The 1,815-nt window shown below is 40.3% G+C and overlaps 1 protein-coding gene across 6 annotated transcripts in view; it reads left to right on the forward strand.

Annotated features, from left to right (window-relative positions):
- The first annotated feature begins 300 nt into the window (after positions 1-300).
- Positions 301-1,815, forward strand: part of CCDC141 (coiled-coil domain containing 141) — a 239,919-nt gene continuing 238,404 nt past the window's right edge. For 4 of the 6 annotated variants that reach the window (XM_027773111.1, XM_027773114.1, XM_027773112.1 and 1 more), the window contains exon 1: positions 332-696. In XM_027773111.1, the coding sequence (XP_027628912.1) occupies positions 595-696 (102 nt within the window). In that variant the 5' untranslated portion in view covers positions 332-594. Of the gene's footprint in view, positions 697-1,815 lie in introns of all 6 variants that reach the window. The other 2 variants (XM_006151644.3, XM_014589012.2) reach the window with 2 other exon arrangements.

The raw sequence follows: 1,815 nt of genomic DNA on the forward strand, positions 1-1,815 counted from the left end.
TGTAAACTTCATTTGGCAAAAAGTAGTAAGTTTTAGGAACGCAGATTCATCTAAAAATTTATTTCAAGAATTTTGTGAATTAACCCCAGAACAAATAGCATACTTTGTTAAAGTTCAGTTTTAGTGCTTTTTCTTTCTATGAGGGAGACTTGAAAAATACTGAAAAGATTGATATCCAGGTCAATGACTTGCTGGTTTCAAATTCCACAGTTCCAACTGTATAGTTTCAATTGCAAAACTAATTTGGGTTGTCAGGATGTAATTTTTTTTTTTTCCATTTGCTGTCAAACACGAGCTGATAGGCAAAGAACTGGAAGCTGTCTTCCACTTTTGAGATAATGGCAAAAATAACAGACGCTCAGTGTTACCATACTAGGGGTGTGGCGATCTCTCTCATTTGCTCCTCTCTCTCTCTGATGATAAACTCAATGGGGTTGTCTATTTTTAACCTCCTGTTCTTTCCTTTTGGCAGTGTGAGCCGAGCTCTTGCCCTGAATGAATCCAAGTAACCCCAGTGGTTGCCTTCTGAAGTGACCGGCAGACACGCATCTGTACAGAAGCTGCCCAAAGTATAAACTCTGGTTCTAAAGTGCCATGTCCAGCCAAGGAAGTCCTAGCGTGGAGTCTTCTACAACAACCATCAGTTCAGTTGCTGTGCAGGCTGGGGATTCCAAAATCGTTATAGCTGTCATAAAGGTAAGCTAAATACTTCCTTCTTTCTTGTAGTTGTGGCTTCTTGCTGTGTGTTAACTCTAAAAAACATTCTACGTAATCTACAGGATACAGCCTGTAGATGATAGCATACAAGTACTCTTATTTCTTTTTTAGCTTGGCAACGAAGAGAAACCTGTGCTAAATTTCAGCCAGTTACCAGAAATTCCCTTTCCTCTCAGTTAGCCAGAAAGAATCTGTGGCAGCTTGATTGAAAACAAAGCACAAAACAACAGAAAGCAATTTTATCATATACTTTTACTTTGGTCTCTCAGGCTATTGGTGATTAGAGGATCCTGATTTTTAGGCTGGAGAGTTCAGCCGACCTGTGAAATGCTTGTGATTTTTGAGAGTGGACGTGATGGACGAGGGAGGAGGCAGTTCCCTACAGAGAGGGGTGGCACTGTTTGTATCATGATGGAGCACAGAAAACACCTATTGAACTGCCCATTGACAAGACACTACTAAATCTTTGTCAAATTGTTGGGGAAAGTGAAGACCCAGTCAGGGAAGGGGCAAAGGACATGCGTCAGATTTGCTCTTAACAGCAGGAAGTAGAAGCCACTTGGGTTTAAGATTACTGCATGTTTTATGTCAAGCAATTTGCCCACTTGCAGAGATAACCACACATTTTTAGGTCAAAGAAGACATCACGATTTTATTCCCTACGAAAATGCTCCTCAGAAACCTCTGAAGCATTGTGCTTGGCTTTCAGACAATTTGCCACTAAAAGAATTCAGTATTTAATGAAGAGGAACCTGACAAACAAACTGGTGTTCACCAGCTAGTTACTTTCAGGACCCCACCAAGCTTAATTGACCGGCTTTCCTGGCCTTTTGTTAGAGTATGGTCAACAAGGCCTATTTAATTTAATTTAATTGCTATGAATTTTATGGTAATGTGAAAATTCGTAACAGAAAAACAGCACTTGACATTGAACAAAATGATTCACTCTAAAAGCACAGAATGCAAAATGTTCTCATGGAGGCTGATTTCCCAGTGCTGTTCAGACATGTCCCCACATAAACAGGACCTCTGCTGATCCCCTGGCCCTCTAATCTTTTCAAAGACAATGTGAGTGGAGATGAAAAGAAACCTCAAAAC

The sequence above is a fragment of the Tupaia chinensis genome, unplaced genomic scaffold, assembly GCF_000334495.1.
Source record: "Tupaia chinensis unplaced genomic scaffold, TupChi_1.0 Scaffold000322_1, whole genome shotgun sequence".
NCBI classification, from domain to species: domain Eukaryota; kingdom Metazoa; phylum Chordata; class Mammalia; order Scandentia; family Tupaiidae; genus Tupaia; species Tupaia belangeri.